The 15,699-nt window shown below is 63.9% G+C and overlaps 1 protein-coding gene across 1 annotated transcript; it reads right to left on the bottom strand.

Annotated features, from left to right (window-relative positions):
- Positions 1 to 1,004: 1,004 nt before the first annotated feature.
- FGF3 (fibroblast growth factor 3) lies at positions 1,005 to 8,506 on the bottom strand. Its single transcript, XM_066360345.1, has 3 exons — positions 8,290 to 8,506; positions 5,956 to 6,059; positions 1,005 to 1,367 (listed from the first exon to the last, which is right to left on the bottom strand). The coding sequence occupies exons 1-3, from the start codon at positions 8,504 to 8,506 to the stop codon at positions 1,005 to 1,007; spliced, it is 684 nt and encodes a 227-aa protein (XP_066216442.1).
- Positions 8,507 to 15,699: the final 7,193 nt, after the last annotated feature.

The raw sequence follows: 15,699 nt of genomic DNA, 5'->3' as shown, positions 1-15,699 counted from the left end.
AGGACCGGAACCTCGCTCCCTTAGGCAAAGGCAGAACCGCGCCAGGCCCGGGTAGGCCGCCAGGACCGGGTCGCGGAGGGCCCCCTTGGCGACCTGCAGGTGCTCACCATCGTCCCTGGAGAAGCGCCTGGCTTCCCCGTGCAGGGGTTTCCTTGGAACTTGAAACAAAGTGCGCCCCCCTCCTTCTCTCTCTCTAAACACGCGTGCATGGCTCATTCAGACACAACCGGGAGCCCACAGCTTACACGTACACTCAGGTGTGCACACGAATACACACACAAGCCTGCCGTCACGGGAACTCACAAACACGTGCGCGCGCACATGCTCTCACACGCATCAGCCTTTCTTCCCACCCACACGAACCGTCTACTGCTTTAAAAAAAAAAAAAAAAAGGAACTTTCAAAGCCAGGGGGCGAAATGCATCTTTAGCCCCAACTTCTCAGAAAGCCATCGCACATCTCCAAACAGTGATGGGGCAGAGACTCTGCTATGGCCACGAGCAAACAGGTCCAGGTAAAAACTGCAGGTGTTTCCCCCCGGGGGCTGCGTTATAACCTGTTAAATAGCAAGGTAGGATCAAATACTTCAGTGTTCCGGCCCCCGACCTCCCCCCGCCTTGTCTGACGGTCGTACCGCGGGACCCCCTCGGCAGGGGGGACACACACCCAGCTGGTCTTCCCGTGGACGGGGCTCCTGCCAGCACGGCCCGCAGTGTGTTCCTTCACCAGCAGCACCTCCTCCGAGTCCCGGCGTGACTGGCCCCGTTTCAGAGGCCCAGGAAGGGTTCGGGATGTGTTCTGTTGGCCCTCGAAGGAGCGGCCAGCCCAGGAGCAGGACAGGGGACGGGCGAGTGGGGAGAGTCGGCTATGGACACCGCCCTCCTGAGACGGTCAGCTAAGACGGACGGCCGGTCCACACCTGCCGGGCCGGGCTGGCCGTGAGTCTCGCTGGCGCTCAGCGTGGGCCCAGAACGCACGAGGCCTCCGCGCCCCCGGGCCCGCCGCTAGGCGTGGCTCCCCGGGCTCTTCTGCCGCTGTCGCCGCCGCCGGGGCCGGGTGCCCCTGCCCGGCAGCCTGGGCAGCCCCCCACGGAGCCCGGCCCCGCTCTGGAGCAGCCGCACCATCTCGTGGTCCTTGTGGTCCAGCACGCGGGGCAGGAACAGCGAGGACTTCTGTGTGCGGCGCGTCTTGAAGCCCCTGCGCGGCCGGCCCTTGCCGTTGACCGACACGTACCACAGTCTCTCGGCGCTGGCCTGGCGCCGGGCCGCCGGGCCGCCGGGCGCCGTCCGGTACAGCCGGGAGGCGTAGGTGTTGTAGCCCAGCTCGTGGATGCGCTCCACAAACTCGCACTCCGCGTTGTAGTCCTCCTGCGGGGGCGGGCAGGGCGTCAGCGGTCAGCGGCCGGGAGGCCACTCGGAGGTGGGGCCGGGGTCCCAGCGGCGGCCTCTTCTTCACAAGGCCTCCCTCCCGGCTCTGCTTCTGCCAGACCGGGCTGCTCACCCAGGGCAGAGCCGCGCCCACCTCTGCCTGGGCTGCTCCCCCGCCCGCTGCGCCCCTCTTCCACCTGCAGCTGGTGGCCCTGGCGTCCGGGGTCCAGCTGTGTCCCTCCCTCTGCCGAGCTCTCCTGAGCGCCTTGGGAAGAGCGGCAATCCCTGCCACCCCCGCCGGGTTCCCCAGCCCCCCACGCCCTTCCGTGGGTACCGGCTTTGGAGAGAACCCCCAGCTAGCTCAGAGAGCAGAGACAGGGCCTGCCCGGCCCAGGTGCCCAAACGTCTGCTGGGGACGTGGCCGCCGGCAGGACTGGACATCTAGGCAAAGGCAGAGGACGGCGCCCCAGAAGAAATCGCGAGAACGAGGAAGAAGGGAAAGAAGGTGGAGAGGAACAGAGAAGGGGAACGCCGTGGGATTTCCGCCCCAGGCCGGCCTGGGTCCCAGCGCGGGGCCTTGACTCAGAGAGTGGCCGGCTCGGCCTCCCCGTCCTGCCCTGTGGGTTACAGGAAGGGGGCAGCGCGGGGGGCAGAAGCCGGAAGCCCGGCCCAGCCCGCGCTCCTACTAAGCGCAGACGCGCTCTTCTGGATCTGTGGAGGTGCTGCCCCAACACCGGCGGACGGACAGACGGAAAGGGGGAGGTGGACAGACCGGGTCAGCCTGGGACGGGGTGGGGGTGGGGGTGGGGGTCCCTGCTCACTGGGAGGTGGGCCTCGGGAAGGACAGAGGCAGAGATTCAGAAGTGAAGGAAGTTTTACCCGTGGCCCCCAGGGCGCCATGTGGGGTCTCCAGGTGAGGTGGGCAGGGGCGGGGTGCCCTATGCTGTCTCAGAGGAGGCTTCGGTCCCAGCTGCAGGCAGGTGGCACTCTAAGGGCCACCCCCTCCCAGTGCTTCCCTTCCTGAGCTGTGCCAAGGGGCCTGGGCTGGGTACCGGGCAGAGTGGGCAGTGGGATCTGGTCCCTCTCCTGGGACTGGCCACCCGGCAGGAGCAGAAGACCCTCGGGGTCTAACTCTGAGCGCAGGTCACCCAAAGGGCCCCAGGCCCCTTCTCAGGGGTCACAGCTTGAGGGAGGCCAGACCACTCATTGGGCAGATGGGACCTGGGAGGACTCAGGAAGCCAGATGTCTAAGCGGACACACCTCTCTCTCGGTGACGTGGAAATCCGGGGAGGGCGGTGGAGGTCCGGCCGAATGGGAGGGGGGCCACCTCTCCCCACAAGCCCGACCCCTCTCTGCTCTTCTACCTACAAGTGGAGGCTCAGGAATGGTCAGGGTCGACGTCTACACTTTACAGATGGGGAAACTGAGGCCAGTGTCAGTGCGGCCGGCACGGCTCCCCCTCCAGCGGGTTCCGAGCCCCAGGGGACCGGGTGGGGGGTGCAGGGAAGGTGGTGGGTAGGCGTCCTGCGGGTGTGAGGAGGAAGCAGCCTGAGACACCTTCCCCATCGAGGTGACTTCTGGAGAGAGTCGTTAAGGAAGGGTGGTCCCTTTCCAGTGGGCACATTTGGAGACAGGACTATTCTGTGTGGTGACAGGATGGACAAAAGCACAGAGGCGTGAGAGGTGTCTTGTGTGGGGGAACTGAGAGAGGTTCCAGGGCCCAGAGGGTGTACGAGTTACAGAGTGATGTTGGGGGATGGGAGCGGGAGGGGGTCTGGGCTGCTCCTCTGTGGGCTGAGCTGAAGCACCTGAGTGACAATCACGGGTGACGGGGGTTCCTGGAGGCCCTGCCTGAGTGGACTTGCGTTTTAGGAAGACCCCTCAGCATGTACCTAGTGTAGGGTGTGGCATGTGGTAAGTGCCCAGGAGACTGAGGAATGAAGGCGTGAATACTAGATGAAAGGTAGGAAGGGATGGAGAGAGGGAAGACAGGCAGATGGATAGATGGAGGGATGGATGGATGAAAGGAGGAATAGATGGATGGATGGATGATGGATGGAGGGATGGATGATGGATGGAGGGATGGATGGAAGGAGGAATGGATAGATGGATGGATGGGTGATGGATGGATGAGTGGATGGATGGAGGGAAAGAAGGAGGGAAGAAAGGAGGGAGGGAGAGAGGGATGGATGGGTGGATGGCTGGAGGGATGGCTGGATGGAGGATGAATGGATGGATGGATGGTTGGAGGGATGGGTGGATGGATGGATGGAAGGAGGAATGGATGGATGGATGGATGGATGGATGGATGGATGGATGGATGGAAGGAGGAATGGATAGATGGATGGATGGATGAGTGGATGGATGGAGGGAAGGAAGGAGGGAAGAAAGGAGGGAGGGAGGAAGGGATGGATGGGTGGATGGATGGATGGAGGGTTGGGTGGGTGGGTTGATAACTGAACAGATGTTAGATTGATGGATGGAAAGACAGTGAGGCTAGAGGCCAGTAACCCGATCCCAAGGTTGTTATGAGGGTCCAGGTGGGAGGCAATGAAGGCCTGAGTTATAAGGCGGCATTGCCTGAGAGGAGGAGGTAGGTGAAGGTGCGGATGAAAAAGAGAGATTCAGGAGGCATGGCCTAAGACGTGGAGGTGGACTGGACACGGGGCTGAGAGAGAAGGAGGTGTCCACCAGGACTCCCAGCTGACCTTGGGCTTGACCAAGCAGCCGGCGGGGCAATAATTAAGGTGGGGATGTAGGGGCAGCTGCTGTGTCCAGTTGGGGCGTCCTGCCCTCTGCCAGGGGTCTCAACCACCAGGGCTTGCAGGAGGTGAGCCACAGCTCAGAAAGGAGGTGAGGGCCGGAACTGGGAGGTGTCAGGGTGCAAACGGCCACAGGCGTGGCTAAGCTGGTCCAGGAGCTGAGGGGCAGGGTGATGGCAGAGGCCAGGGGAGCCGGGGAGCCAAGAGGTGGGGCGGTGGGGACAGCACCCACAGGCTAGTTGGCTAGATGGGGACAGGGGGTGGCAGCTAGTGTGGCACCTGGCTGCCTCACCTCCCAGCTTTCTGCAGGGCAGTGAGGCCTTTCCTGCTGGCGTTCTGAGATGTCCCACACCTCTCATCTAGTTCCGGCTGAGCCCAGAAACCGGTCTCCTTCCTTCCCCAAAACGAGTGCCATCAGCTCTTGGGGACGGAAGCCGCAGGTGGCCTCTGACCTGGGGGGACTATTCAGGACATGCTTTGTTCTGTCCCCAAAGCCCTGGGCCTGGGTCACCTATGAAAGAGATGGCCATAGCCTCAGGCTTCTCTCTCCACGCAGGCTTCCTGGGGCCACTCTGGATGCCACCAGGGTGGACCGAGGGCCTCAGCGGTCACTGAGACCTGCGCCACTACTGCGGGCTAACAGGACCTCCTCCCTGGGTGTCCCCGCTACGTAAGAGACAGACCCGAGGCCATTTTGAGAACAGAACGTGTTTCCGCACACCCGACACCAAGGGCACAGTGAGTGCCCGAGGGACTGGAAGGTCACGCTACCTCAGGAAACACTCGGACCAGACCCCGGGCTAAGGGCCTGTCCTTTATAAACCACAACTGATGTTTCAGAGGGGCTGGGCACCAGAGGGCCCCCCCCCCCCCATAGCTTCTATCAAGTGGCCGCTGGGCCAGAGCAGACAGACGGGTGCGTTCTAGATTTTGCATTTCCTTTAGCCCAAGGGTCAGAAATAATCGCCTGGAAGGCGGGTTTTCCTGCAGCTCTTCTCGAGGGCTTTGCCTGGCTTCCAAGGGGGTAGGGAAATGGCTGTTTCCCCCGCAAACGCCTGAATGGAGGGAGGTAACTGCGGAGAGACAGTCCTCGGGGCTCCGTCGTCTAGGTTACTAGTGGATGGAAAACCTCTCATTGCTGGAGAAGGTATTGGCCGCATTGCCCGTAATGACTAGTTGGAGGTAGCAGATTTCCTAGATACATGTGTTTTACTCTCTGTATTCCTCTCTCCCCGCTCTTGGGCAAAGGCACGCCAACGCCCACAGAGTCACGGAGCCCCTTCCTGTTGGGGAAGCCCAGGCAGTGGATGGATTGGGTTCCGGCGGCCCGTGTGCCTGACACAGGGGTCTCGTCTCCCTTCCCCGGGGTTTCCTTGCAGAGAACTGGCTTCCACGCCCTGCCTCCTTCTCCCTGGGCTCCCAGGAGAAGACTCCTTGCCCAGGGCACATACTTGCTCTGCCCTAGGTTCTCTTGGGTCCACTTATGTCAGTGAACATCTGGGGGAGCGTCTCCCCTCTGCTCTCGGCTCCCTTGAGGGAGGGGCGGTAGCGGAGGCCACAAGACGTCTGGAGAAGCATTTTCTAACCCGACATCCCTGGAGAACGCAGGACGTGTCTATCCCTCAGTGTGATCCAACCCACGGAACCCGCCCTCTCCAGGTCTCCCAAGTTGGAGGCCCTGGGTGTGGAGTCCAAAAGGCCTGGGGTTCTGGTCCCGGCCCAGGTCCTGCATGTGTCCGGGCAAGGCATGATATTACGCCCTGACTGACGGTCAGGGGAGATGGCTGCTTCCTCCACGCCCACCCACACGAGGCAGTGGACTCACCGAAGCGTAGAGCCGTCCCCTCTTGTTCATGGCCAGGTAGCGTCCGGAGAAGAGCCCCTTAATGGCCACGATGCCCACCTCCACCGCCGTGATCTCCAGGATGCCTGGGAAGAGTCGGGGAGGTTCGTCACACCCTCAGGCGCCCGCAGAGCACAGGGCTGAGGGCGGAGGGCCGCGAGCCCTGCCCGAGGCTGGAACACCCACCCAGGGAGGGTGACACTGGAGAGAGCTCAGGGGAGAGAGAAGTTCCTGGGGCTGGGCGGGAGGTGAAAAGGGCACCGGAGAAGGCGTGGCAAGGAGAAGAATTGAAACCCGGGGGTGGGGGTGCGGACAATGAAGCTAACATTTCTGCCTGCTGACTCGATGCCGGTACGTGGCCTGGCAGGACTTGGAAACACCCCCGCCAGCGAGTTTCATGAAACTTTGCCGAAGTTGAGCGCCCTGCCCAAGACGCACACAGGTGTTCGAGCTGTGGGATTCAAGCCCGGCTGCAGACAGCGGTCTGAGCTCTGCAGCCCCACCCCCTGCCCCGCCGTGCTGTGGGTCCCAGAGTAGGAGAGCGGGGCCCTGGATGAAGCCGGTTAGCATGATCCAGACAGCACACTGAGGGTGCCACCCAGACCTGCTGGCACATGGAGTTTGGCAGGAGGCCGGGTCAGACCCTGAAGCTGACAAAGGGAAGCAGGTTGAGCTCACCCACTCCCCACTGTGTGTTAGAAAGTCTGAATCTCCCCTAATGCCTTGCCTTCTGGACACACGAGTGCTTTTTCTTAGGGGTGGGGCTGCAACAAAGGACCGGGTGGGGCCATTGTTCCCTGAGAACAGCTGCAAGGGGGGCTGTGGTGCGTAGGGTACTCTGTCCAGGGGTCGCGTCTGCGCGCACTTGCCTGGTCCCCAGCAGGGCAGTGATCCTGGCAGGGACCCCAAAAACCAGACGCAGGCTGCCCGAGGCCCGAGGGAGCACTGAGGAATGCAGGCTGCGGGCCTTTCGTATCCCGGGACCCCGGCTGGGCGGGTTCCAAAGCGCCGCCGGAGACTAGAGAAACGCGCGCGCGCGGCTGGATGCAGGATAGGAATGACTGGCAGGCGCGCGCCCTCCTCAGTCTCCCGGCTGCCCGCGTCGGATACCCCAAGAATGTGGTTGCTCTGGGACTCCGAAGGGGAGGCTAGATTTAGAGAGAACCAGGATGTCCCTGCGAGGCAAGCAGGGGCGTTCCCGTGGCCCGGTGCTGCGCACAGGGAAACCCCGGCGACAGTTGGTGCCCACCGCGCTCGCTCCAGAGGCGTCCTCCGAAAACGCCCTAGCAGGGCTGCGGCTTTTCCCCGAGGAAGCAGCGGTTTTCTCCGCCTTGAATCCGCCTCACGACTTCCTGCGCCCGCAGGAGGCCGAGAGCGCGCGTGGGCACCCGAAGACCCCAAGACATTGGCCACACTCTCACGCTCCTCACTTCGGATTCCCCAGGCCCCCAGCTCGGGTATCGTGTCCCCGACCGAGCAGAGCCACGTCAAGCCCCCATGGCCTCGCGCTCCGCGTAGGAACGAGCTCAGCACAAGTTCAGGTCCCGGTGGCCAGAGTAGCCAAACGCTGGAGCCTTGCCGGACTGTGGCTCAAGCTCAGTTCCGGGCCGTGGCTGCAGGCCGGGGTGTTTTTGCGTCTCCAGACCCAGGAGAATGGCCTTCAATGTTCCTAACCCGTATCCCGAGGTCCCCACCAAGCGGCTGGGGCGCCCACTCTGCCAGTTGATGGGCGGCTAAAGGCAGAGGCGTGGGTTAGGGATGGGAGCTGCAGGTTCCACCTGGGAACTGTCGGTCTATCGGTGGCGGCCGCGCCGGACACCCCGGCTCTGCGCGGGGGAGCAAAGTCCGCCCCAGGCAGCGGCGCTTGGAGGCCACCTGGGCAGCCGCGAGCGGGTAGGGCAGAGGAGACGACGGGGCGCCCCAGGGTCGGCAGGAGGAGGAGAAGTCGTCAAAATAATAAAGAGAATGATAAATGCCTTGTCCAACGCCTTTTCTCCGAACATCTCAAAGTATTCAAACTTGTCAGGGCCACCGCGTTAGCCGAGCGGGTTGCTCTGGGCTGCCTACTGCGCGCCCCTCCGCCCGCGGGCAGGGCAGGGGGCAGAGGCGGCCAGGCCCGAGCGCCCGGACAGCGGCGAGCAGCCGCTCTCGTCCTCTCCTGGGGAGCCTCGCCCCACCCGCAGCGCCGCTCGCGCTCTGGATGTGGGAAAGGACGAGGGACCTCGGCGGCCTCCCTCTGCAGCGAGGACAGTCTCGCTCTCTGGGCACCGCTCCTCCCCGAGGACCCCGACCGCGATGTCCGGGCCCGACACTCACTGTAGGCGCTGTTCTCCAGGCTGCCGTTGACGCGGCCGCTCGGGTGCAGCTGGAGGTGGTACTTCGTGGCACAGTAGAGCTTGCGGCGCCGCGGTGCCCCGCCGAGGTGCTCGTAGACGCCGCCGCGGCCGCCCGCATCTCGCCGCAGCCGCGCCCCGGGGCCGGCCGGCCAGCCGGGCTCCAGCAGGCTGAGCAGCAGGAGCCAGATCAGGCCCATCGTGGCATCGTGCCCGCTCCGCGGCGGCGACGGCTGCAGGCGAGCGCGGCTCCCATGGAAGGGGCGGCAGCGCAGTCCGGCTGGGCGCGCGGAGCCGGCTCCCGCGCCTGGCGGTGCCGTCTCCGGCTCCGCGCAAAGGGGGGGAGGGGAGAAGCGGGAGTAAGGTGGGGAAGAGAGGGAGGGGGGGAGAGAGAGAAAAAGAGAGAGAGAGAGAGAGAGAGAGAGAATTTGCTTTAATTTTCACCCAGGATCGGGTGAAATTTCCGTTGCTGCGCAAAGCGCTGAAAGAAAAGACGGTTTGGCAACAAAAGGCCGATGTGGTCCCCAGGCGGAGGCGCGGAAGGGGCGGGAGACCCGGCGGGTGGGGAGCCCGGCGGGCGCGGGGTTCGGCCGGCGCCGCCCGCGCACACTCGCCCCCGCGCACCGCCGTCGAGCCGCGGCTCCGCTTCGCCGCGCGCTCCGCGCCCCCGCGCGCCCTCCGGGCTCTGCACGGTCCCTCCCTCCCCTCTCCGCCCCCTCCCCCAGACCAATTATGCCTCCGAAAATTATAGACCCAGGCCTCGAGGCTGCCGCCCCAGGCCCTGTCACCCCCTCCCGCCCCCCATCAATCCCCCGGCACAATGGGGACGCCGCTGACTGATGTCCGCGCAAACAACTTGCGGGGAAGTCGCGCTGACAAACGCCCATTAGAGGCGGCGCATAATGAAGGGGCCGCGGAGAGCAGTGGAGGGGAGGGCCCGGGGCGTGGGCGCGCGTGGGGGACCCCGGGCTGGTGTCTGCGTCCGGGGATCCCTGCTGGAGTCCCGGCTGGCGCTGTCTTCCGCGGCCCAGGCGAAGCGAACCCGCCGCCGAGAAGTGCTTGATCCTGTCTCTCACCCCAACCGGGCAGATCAGGAAGCGCAAGGTTTTCGCAGGGCACGGCACGTCGGGGGTCTCAGAGGTTCTGGTCCCAGCAGTGGGCTGGAGAGGGGGGACGTGGAGGAGAGCTGGAAAGCACAGAGACAGAGCCTTAGAGAGCAAGAGAGACAAGCACAGCGAGAAAGGGAACACAGGAAAGAGTGTGACAGAGGGACCAAGAAGCAGAAATGGAGACCAAGAAGACTGAGAGTGATCTCCAGAGAAGATCAGGGAAGTCTGATGTCCCCCCACCACACACACACACACACACACACACACACACACACACACACACGCACACTGCCTGGTGGGTCAGGGTCAGCAGGGTAGATGCCCCCGGGTGGCCCTTGGACTGTGCAGGACCCGCTCTCCCTTTGGGACCCCAGTGTATAAAGGTTGTGGATAGAATATTGGGAAAAGCCACATGGTCATGCCTTTCTGTAGTGCCCCTGACCTCTGTCCCCTAACAGGCCCCTGGCCAGCGGCCAGCAGATACTGCCCACAGCTCAAGCAAGGGGGCTTGCTCCATGGCAAAGGGTGTGGGCTAGGGGACTCCCTTGAACTGAAGGAGGTAGCACACCCATTGGGGCATTTCTCTCCACTGTGGCTTAACACAAATAGGTCAATGTGTCCTCAGTGAGCCCAGCCCAGCATGGTCAGCAACTGAGGGTCCCGCCAGCCCCCCCCCCAGGATCTGTCTACCCCTAGAATTGTCTTACAGCCCCAGACTCTGAATGATGGAGCCCTCAGGGTCCGAGCCAAGAGGGAGACTTGCCCGTGCAGGCTCTACCCACAGGCCTCGCCCGAGACTGCTGGCCACTGGGATTTGCTGAGAGCACCAGAGGGACACAGGGAGGACCGTCGGCGCCCTCGCGGCCGTTCGCTCTGCTCTGCAAGTCCGGTAGGCTCCTCCCGAGGGTGAGGTCAAGAAGAGACAGAGCGTTCCACAGGGAGAGCAGGCAAAGAGCTCAGAGAGAGCACGTGTTTCAGAGAGAGAGCGAGAGAGAGCTGGCCCGACCCTCGGGGCCAGGGGCAAGACAGGCTTCCCGACGCCCTCTGCTGTGCCACCCTCAGCCTCCTCCCTTGGGGTCCCCTTGGGAAGGTTGGGAGGCTCCGTAAAAACCCTATAGAAGAAGCTTAGGGTTTGCAGCCTCGCTCCTCTCCCCGCCGCCCCCACGGAGCCCTGGGGCTAGTTTCAATCCTGCCCTCTGTGGGTCAGCCTGTGTCCCCCCCCCCATCTGCCTGCGCCCTAGAACGGGGCTGAGTGGAGGGAAGCCAGGCGGGCAGGAGCCCCTGGACAACTGACTCCATGCAAGAATGAATGAGTGAAAGAAACGAGAAAAGGCCGGACCACTTCCTTGCCGCGTGGCCTTGGCCAGGTGACCTTGCTCCTCTGCGATGCTGGCCCCTCGCGTGTGAAATGCCTCAAATACAGTGAGAGACACTCAGTAGGACAATCAGCGCAGAGTAGGCCCCATCGGTAGGGGACCAGAGTGCACTGGGCAAAGCACAAGGCCTTTGAGAGCGAAGTGGGGGACCATCACCAGTCCTACGGGACAGTGGACACCCACGGTGTGAGGTCCCTTCCGGGGGGCCTTTGCTGGGGCAGCCCAGCTCTCTGGGATTACCAGTCCTACGGGACAGTGGACACCCACGGCGTGAGGTCCTTTCCGGGGGGCCTTTGCCGGGGCAGCCCAGCTCTCTGGGATTACCAGTCCTACGGGACAGTGGACACCCACGGCGTGAGGTCCTTTCCGGGGGGCCTTTGCGGGGGCAGCCCAGCTCTCTGGGATTACCAGTCCTACGGGACAGTGGACACCCACGGCATGAGGTCCTTTCCGGGGGGCCTTTGCGGGGGCAGCCCAGCTCTCTGGGATTACCAGTCCTACGGGACAGTGGACACCCACGGTGTGAGGTCCTTTCCGGGGGGCCTTTGCCGGGGCAGCCCAGCTCTCTGGGATTACCAGTCCTACGGGACAGTGGACACCCACGGTGGGAGGTCCCTTCCGGGGGGCCTTTGCCGGGGCAGCCCAGCTCTCTGGGATTACCAGTCCTACGGGACAGTGGACACCCACGGCGTGAGGTCCTTTCCGGGGGGCCTTTGCCGGGGCAGCCCAGCTCTCTGGGCTGCTCTCTCCTCTCCCTCAGAGCACCCCACAGTCAGAGGCTGTCGTCTAAAACTCAAAGCTGCCACGGGCCCCTGCCCAGGCCCGGCGGCGGCCCCACCCTCGGCTGGGGTTGGAGGGCACTCTCCCACCTGCCTGCGCGCCCTGTCCACTACCCACAGCCTTTCCCTCCAGGCTCCAGACCTCTGCTCACCCGCCCACTGAGGACTTTCTGACCCTTGTCCTTCCCGGCCCAGGAAGCCCCCTGGACACCCCCGAGGGCCTGGGCGTGGCTAGGATATCGCCAGGCTGACGGGTCCTCAGAGGCTTAGGCCCAGCCAGGGGAGGCTACCTGCTTCGTGGCATCTTCCTGGCAGGGCACAGGGCTGATTCACCAAGCCCTGCCGGGATGGGCTGGTCTGGGGCACCCACACAACCCCACCATGGCGACCTCTGTCCCTCCCCCTCCAGGATGGAACCAGGTGGGGGGAGGCAGTGTGGTAATAGTGACCTTGTTAATTGCTTCCAAATGGTCACTGCAACCATTTGACTAATTGGTCTCTTCCAGACCCTGGCCTGGACACCCCCAGGCCTGGCCCCAGCCCACCCCACCAGCCATCCGGAGACCTTTGCTCTAGGATGAGACCCCAGCACCCCGGTTCCCTTCACAGCTCTGACTGCCACCTGGGTGACACCCTGTGACCACACCCTCAGGTCATCCAGGCCTCCAGACCCTTCCCCTGGACAGGGAGCCAGGTTGAGGGGATGGAACACAGAACAGTGTCCTGTGATACGATCCTAGCCTGCCCACTGGGGGTGACTCTCAGATGGGGTGCTGGTTCCAGGCCCTAAACGCACTCTAACTGTGCCCCCCAAGAGCAGCGGGAGAGACCCCGGGCCTGCATTGCAGTGCCAGCCCGGAGCCAGCTCAGCCCTGCCTCGCAGATGAGAATCAGGGGTTCAGAGACCTGCGGAGGCTTGTCTAAGGTCACACAGCAGGGAGGTAGGTGAAGGGAAGGGGACTGAAACTTCCATCTGTCGGCCTCAGCTTGGCCTCCTGGCCCTCCATCTCCCAACAGGCGGTGGGACTGGGAGGTGGAGTCCCCACACAACTGGAGCCAGTGCTCTGCCCGGTAGCTACTGCGGCTGGGTAGACCAGCCTGCCGCCCTCCCCAGCAAGGCCACCTTACTCCTAAAGGTAGAGCTTGGTCCTGGGGCCAGACAGGAGCCTGCTGGTTTGGGGGGCATAGCTCTGACTCGGGGATGCTGCTGGATGCCACCCGCTAGACGCTTCCTTCGTGCCAGACATCCCGGGAACCCTGGGCTTGGCCGCTGCCTGCGCCCAGGACGGTGAGGGCCACCGGGCACCGAGAGGAGCAGGAACCTATCTCTCCGATATGCGGGTAGGACGCGGGGTTGGGCCCAGCTCCAGAACGGTGTTGCCGACCAGGAGCACCCCACGTGCACGGCAGCTCACCGAGGGGACCCGTGGGAGACCGGGGAGGGTGTCTTGCCATCAGTCTGGGACCTATAGGGGTGACCAACCTGACTGAGGCTTGTTTCAAATTTTATTTATTTTTTAAAAGCTGTATTGAGATCGAATCCATAGGCCCTACGATTCCCTCATTTAAATGAGACAGTTCGATGGCTTTAATATCATATTCACGAATCACAGTCCATTTCAGAAGCTTGTTATCACCCCCAAAGAAGCCCAATTCCCTTTAGCGATCCCCTCTACCCCCTTCGCTCCCCCTCAGCCTACAGCGCCTCAGACCATCCTGAGAGGTGAGTCAGGGTGAGGGCGGGGTGAGAACACCACAGGGCTGCTGCCGCCATCGCAGATGCCCATGACAAATACCACAAGCGGGCAGCTCTCGCAACAGACATCTCTGTCCCCATCCCAGAGGCTGGAGGTCCGAGATCCGGGTGTCAGCGGGGCTGGCTCCTCCCAAGGCCTCTGTCCTGGACGTGTGGACGGTGTCCTCTCTCCGGGTCCCTCATGGTCATTCCTCTGTGCGCGTCTCTGTGTCCCGACCTCTTCTTCTTATAAGGACACCAGTCACAATGGACCCCAAAGACCTCATTTTAACTTAATTATCTCTTTCAAGACCCCCGTCTCCAGATACAGTCATATTCTGAGGCGCGGGGGGGGTTAGGACGTAAGAATTGGGGGGGCCACAGCTCAGCCTGTAAGTGCTAACAATGTGTCTGGGGCCTGCACATGGGGTGGCTGGGCTGTGACTGCACCCCCTGGAGTGTGGCCTGGTCAGAGCTGGACAGGAGCTGAGGAGGAAACCGCAGCCGGAGGTGCCCCCAGCCCGCCCCACCCCCACCCTGGTGGCCCTCGCACGTGCTGGTCACCCCACCTGGCGCTCAGTTTGCCCTTCCCTGAGGTCCCCGCCGGACCCGATGGATGGATCACACCTGGAAGCTCCCCCATACCCAGGAAGATGGGGTCTCCCCCACCCCCCATCACGCCCCGGCCGCGGTCCCCAGGCCCGTTGGAGTATGTTTCCTGTGCGTGCTGCGGCCCGCAGGCAGGCCAGGTCCGTCTCCACCCCGGCGCGGTCCTGGGCGCCCGTGGCTGGCGCGGTGGAGATGGGGGGCGGGAGGCAGGGCCGGGGCTGGGGCTGTGTGGGCGGGCCGGTGGGGGTGGGGGTGTGGGCGGGCCGGTGGGGGTGGGGGCATGGTGAGGGTGCTCTCTGGGCACTGGCAGGGGGCCGTGCCCTGCGTTCCGCCCCTGCCGCCCCGCCAGTCAACGTCTTCACTTCCCCCGGGGCCCGGATGCTGCTGCCCGATGCGGGGCGGCCTAGAAAAGGGCTGCATGGCCGGGTCTCCCCTCAGCCTCCTGCGGCAGGCTGCCGGGCGGGGCTGGGGGGGGGCCGCTTAACTACAAGCCCCACGGCAGGCGCCCCGACTGCTGGATTCGGCGTCGGGGTCTCTCCCCGGGGAGGCGCTGGATCTGGAATTTTCGAGAAGCCCTCGGGACCTGCTGCACACATTGTCCTTCCCACCTGAGCTCCGTGCCTGCCCTCGGGGCCCCAGGCACCAGGCCGCGTCCTTTCTGGCCCTCTGGTGCGTCTGAGCTGGGGGACTTCCCACAGTGCCAGGCTCTGGGGTGCGTTTCCAGGGCAGAGCGCCAGGGGCAGAGCATGGCCTGTCCCTGCCGGGCTGTGTGGCCTGCAGGGGCCTGCGTCCCTGGGACCCGCCATCGGCTCCCAAGCTGCAGGGGCCTGTGCTCCCTAAGCTTCTCCAGAGGAGGTTTGGAGGGTGCCCAGCCCCCTCTGACGGGTGCTGGCCCAGTGAGCCGGGTGGACCCTGCCGGTCGCTGACCAGGGGCGCACTTTGATCTTCCCTCTGTGTCGTCGGGCCCAGCCACGCTCTCCCCACGAATCAAAGGCAAGACCTATATATGTGGCGGCCCCAAGCCCCCCGTGGCTTTGTGACTATGAGGGAGGCATCTCAGCCACCTGGGCTTATGCGGGACGCGACCTTGCAGGGCCGGAAGCCCCAGCCCAGCAGAGGCCACGAGGGGGCCAGGTCAGGAAGCAGCTGGCTGGGCACACGCTATCTTCTGTTAATGAGAAACGTCTCTCGTTTCCCCACTTCAAGAGGTCGGGATAGACGCTTACCTCCCACGGACTGAGCTGATGGCCCTTCTCACTCGCCCGGCAGGTCCCAGCGCTCGCTGGCCTCTGTCTCTGTCCCTGCCGGCTGCCAGGCCAACTGCCACTGTGGCCCCAAGGCAGCTGTGCCCTGCGCTCTTGGTCCCTGCTGCACACCCTCACCTTCAGGGTGAAGGCCCCGCTCCTCGCTGGCACTTGGACTCAGTCCCGTGTTCCCCGCCCATCTCTTGGTCTCTGTCTCCTCCTCCCCGACCCAGGGACTTGACCAGGCACAGTGAACTCCTCATAGTCCCCCTGGAGTTCTGCCCTGCTCCAGGGCCTCAGGGGACAGGTCCCACCTGTCCTCACCCCCAACGGCACCCCCTCTCCTCCCCTGCACTCATTCTGGGCTTGTCTAGATCATTCTTGTTCTTTGTGACCCAGCTGAGACAGTCCCTCCTGGGAAGGGGCGTCCCTGCACCCCTCCGCTCCTGGACTCCCTGGCTGGGTGAGGGGTCCCAGCTCTCTGCATCCCCCCACCCGTGACCATGAGCTCTGCAGGAGGCCGGGAGTGCTCTGCCTTCCC

Source organism: Saccopteryx leptura, chromosome 1 (genome assembly GCF_036850995.1).
Source record: "Saccopteryx leptura isolate mSacLep1 chromosome 1, mSacLep1_pri_phased_curated, whole genome shotgun sequence".
Classification (NCBI taxonomy): domain Eukaryota; kingdom Metazoa; phylum Chordata; class Mammalia; order Chiroptera; family Emballonuridae; genus Saccopteryx; species Saccopteryx leptura.
This window is presented reverse-complemented; position numbering and strand designations above follow the sequence as displayed.